This window comes from Orycteropus afer, unplaced genomic scaffold (genome assembly GCF_000298275.1).
Source record: "Orycteropus afer afer isolate SDZICR_OR568_19922 unplaced genomic scaffold, OryAfe1.0 scaffold00384, whole genome shotgun sequence".
In the NCBI taxonomy this organism is placed as follows: domain Eukaryota; kingdom Metazoa; phylum Chordata; class Mammalia; order Tubulidentata; family Orycteropodidae; genus Orycteropus; species Orycteropus afer.
In genome coordinates, this window is record NW_006921971.1 from 1,905,597 (window position 1) to 1,909,692 (window position 4,096).

At 43.3% G+C, this 4,096-nt stretch overlaps 1 protein-coding gene across 1 annotated transcript in view; it reads right to left on the reverse strand.

Annotated features, from left to right (window-relative positions):
• Positions 1-4,096, reverse strand: part of NBEA (neurobeachin) — a gene marked incomplete at its 5' end in the record, with an annotated part of 985,874 nt that overhangs the window by 259,178 nt on the left and 722,600 nt on the right. The window contains one exon of the mRNA XM_042782600.1: positions 1,190-1,314. Coding sequence (XP_042638534.1) covers positions 1,190-1,314 — 125 coding nt within the window. The remainder of the gene's footprint in view (positions 1-1,189; positions 1,315-4,096) is intronic.

A 4,096-nucleotide genomic window follows, 5' to 3' on the forward strand; every position in this document is an offset into this window, starting at 1 on the left:
CAAACCCACCAGCCACTCCTCGGAAGGAAGGTTGGGCAATCTACTTCTGTAGTGATACTGCCTTGGAAACCCAAGGAGGGGTCGCTGTGAGTCGAGTCCAACTCGACGGCACATAACAACAACAACAAAATGACAGCACTTACAGTTGACTGTGCTACAGTATCATTTATAGCTTATCACTTACAGTTTGTTATGTCATTTAGAGTTTTCACTTAAAATGTTCTGCACATTCTGTCTTTTTATAAGGAGTACAACTTTTCTCTGTCCAATATACTGAGTATGTGAATGGGGTTACATGCTGTGAATGAATTATGGCACATTTCCCAGCAGCTGGTTCACTTACTACTTTCAAATAAATGCAAATGAATATAAGAGAAAATACGGGTAACTGCAAGAACAGAAGCGGTTAATAACAAAACGATGTGGCCCGCGCTCATGGCTGGTATCTCCTGAGTGTGCACAATTTACACAGTCCCAATGGCATCAATCAGAATTTAACTCGCTTCCCTGAGCACACTTCCCGGTGGACAGCAATCCAAGCAGCGTCCACAAGGACACTGCAGGGTACGTACACCTCTAGCACCCGGTCACGTTTCACCATCTCTTCATGCAGGACCCACGTTCACATTTCATTTACAACCTTTTGCAGACCGGGAATTTAACTTAGCAGATTGGAACTGATTTCCTTTTTGTTTTTTCAAATGACAACACTAGAGCAGAATAGATTATAACAGCAAACGCCACCTAAGACAGTTAGTTAATAAAGCATCTGTTTCAGTTAAAACCCAAGTGCTTACATGTGGACACATGTCCTCTAGACATATGTACACACAAGTTCTACATGCAAACAGGCAAGTGCACTTGTGAGGGATGCCAGTCTGAGTATACGATTACAAGGTCACACCCATGTCTTGGCTTGGGTCTTGCTCACCAAAGGCCGCACGATGCTAAGGAAGAAACGGGCCCTACTCTGGTTTTAGGCTCTATGAGGGGCTTAGCGGACGATCACCAACTGTGTGGAGCTAGTGAACCTAGTAACGGGACGTGAAGGGTCTACACGGAGCATAACCCAAGCGTCCTGGCCGGTGAGGCGGGCAGTCACCAACACTGGGGACGCTGGGCCCTCGGCCACCAGGGGTCCCCTTCCAGCCGGGGCGTGCCCGGTGTTCGGGTCAGAGATGGTACCAACCGTATTCTCCTGCAGTTTTGAGCAGGGCGTCCGCGTGCGTGGAGCCGAAGGCGTTACGGACGAAGCGCCTCCGCCGCCGCAGGTCGTCTTCCCAGTAATCCAGGCGCCAGAAGTCGTGCACCTGGCTGCGGGGGAACAAGAGAGGGCCGTTAGTGCCCGCGCACGACCCCAGAGGCATTCCCCACGGGAAAATCCCACTCCACGGACACAGCACCCGGACACAGCTTTTCCGTGCAGCGGTTCATGCACATTCTGCTTGGAGGCACCGATGGCAGTGCCCACAGTCTAACTGCCTCGTGCACGTGCTCCCTGGGCTTACAGCTGCCCTTCCCTCCTTTGCTACCCATTTCTGCTTGTGCGTTTCATCCCTGCGCAGTTTGACACTATGGTTGAGACACTGATATACTCCCCTTGTACTTGCATGTGGATGTTTCCCACAAAAATGAACAAAAGTTAAAAAAAAAAAAAAAAAAAAAAAGCCAGGTTCCACTCTTTGGGGCGTTACACCACTCAGCAGGCTAGCTTGTCAGTTCTTCCTTCTGCTCAAACGTCAGTCTAGGCTGTTAGTACAGACGCTGAGTGGAGCCACGAGGCTGCATGGCACCTTTGGCTTTCTTTTACACGTTTTTTTTTTTTGTTTGTTTTTAAACAAGGCTGGTAAATCAGGGTAGACCTCACTGCAAAGAGTTGGCAATTTAATGACCACAGCCTCTCAGCAGACTGATTGAAAAAGGATAAAATATTGCCCACTTGAATTTGGGGGAGCGATGATTAAAATAATGTGCTGAAATATTCATTGAAGGAATTCCCCACCGCCCTCAGCAACCTGAGAAAAGTGCCATTTTATCCATTATTAATAATACTGAATTAGAGCTGCAAAAAAATTCCAGTGTGCGGTAATTGTCTTGGTAAATTATTGTCCCAACACGAAACGAGTCTGGGGATGACTTCACATCACGGCTTTCAACTAATGGAAACCCTTAACAGCCACCGCCATCACTGGGAATGCCGTATCTCTTCCACTTCAAAACAACGTAAGCACCCACGAGATAGTCGGGAAACCACTGATCTATGCTCCTTGCACAGCTCACTGAATATTTTATGATATCATCTTTGCTATCAATTTAATTTCAATGAACATTAGTGATAAATGCCACTGCCAGAGAGTCTGTTTTTCTTGGAGAATATGCTCCAAAGATCATACCTTATTTTCCTGAGCAGCACTATTCATAAAAAATAAATAAACGCTTTCATCGAGGATTTGATTCATTATTCTATCTTGATTTTTGGTTCCAGGAGAACACTTCAGAGTAAGTGTGATGGAGGCAGAAATTGTGCATGTGTTGCTCATCACTTTATCACCACACAGGGCCTGACACAAAGTGTGTTTTTAATAAATATTTAATAAGTTAATTAAAACGATTTTTTATTTTGAAAATACTACACACATGACTCCTTGAAGAAGACAATGATTTAATTTGGAAAAACATTTGAGGTTTTATGGTTATATGACTATTTTTTTCCCTATAACTTCATTGTAATAGAACACAAAAATGTAAGGGACACAGAAAAACAATGTTAAAATTATAAGCAGCTTAAGTATATTTTAATGTATTTTTTCTATAGATATTTATATAATTTTATTTTTCTGTAAAATCATAGTGACTCATCCTTCATTTGGCTGGTATAGCCCTGCTGCTGATGGAAAGAGAGAATAATATCTATCCATCTAAATACAGACTGGTCCCAGGGGCTATGGAAAACTACAGTGAATCTGGCTATAATGTAATTTCCTGAAGATATAAAGATTTTCTCTATGTTAACATTAAATTACTAAATCCACCAGAAGAGATCAGATAACTAATGTTATCACAAATTTCTTACCACAGACATACCCCGCCCAGCAAAGGCTACGTGAGGAGCTTAGACTTGCACACTCTTGAAGCTGCAATGAGATGCCTCAACACTTGCAACAGACTGGTGTCAAAGAAAGCCATACAGGAAGTCAGAATGTCCATCTCCAGGGGTCAGGAGTGGGCCCCACCCACATGGACTCAGTGGTCCAATCACATAAGGCATTCTGCTCCCGCCCCCTGCTGCTGATCACCACCGGGATGTCAGCAGACAACATGTGGGAGCTGGACCTCCCTCCCCTGCCAAGTAGTAACAGAGGCTCCTCCTCTCTTTGGACGCTGACTGAGTCTGAGTAAGAACCTTGGTTTCTACCTTACATGGCAGTTCCTAGGCAACGTTTCTGCCTGGAGCCCTATCAGAGAAAGCTAGTTAGAACATGAAGTTATAATAAAATTCCACATGTCAGAGCAGAAAGAAATGTCCCAGCTCTAACCAACAACCACACACTACACCAAGAAGCAGAAAAATCTCAAACTGAATGAGAAAAGACCACCAATAAATGCCAAGACCAAGATGACAAGGATGGCAGAGCTTTCTGACAAATATTTCACAGCAGCCATGATGAAACTGTTTCAATGAGTGGGAGACTTTCATACACCACTTTCTTTGAAAGACAGAACAACTGGAAAGAAACTCAACAAAGATGCAGAAGAGCTAAATAATACAATCCACCAACTTGACCTTATAGACATCTACAGAACACTTCACCCAATAGCAGCACAATATACATTCTTCTCCAGTGCACATGGAACATTTTCCATGATAGACCATATGTTAGGCCATAAAGCAAGCCTTCATAAATTTAGAAACAATGAAATACTGCAAAGCATCTTCTCAGATCATAATGCTATCAAATTAGAAATCAACAATAGAAGATCAACAGGAAAAGAGTAAACATATGGAAACTCAACAATACCCTCCTTGAGAAAGACTGGGTAAGAGAAGAAATCAAAATTGAAATTTGAAAATTCCTTGAATCAAATGAGAATGAAA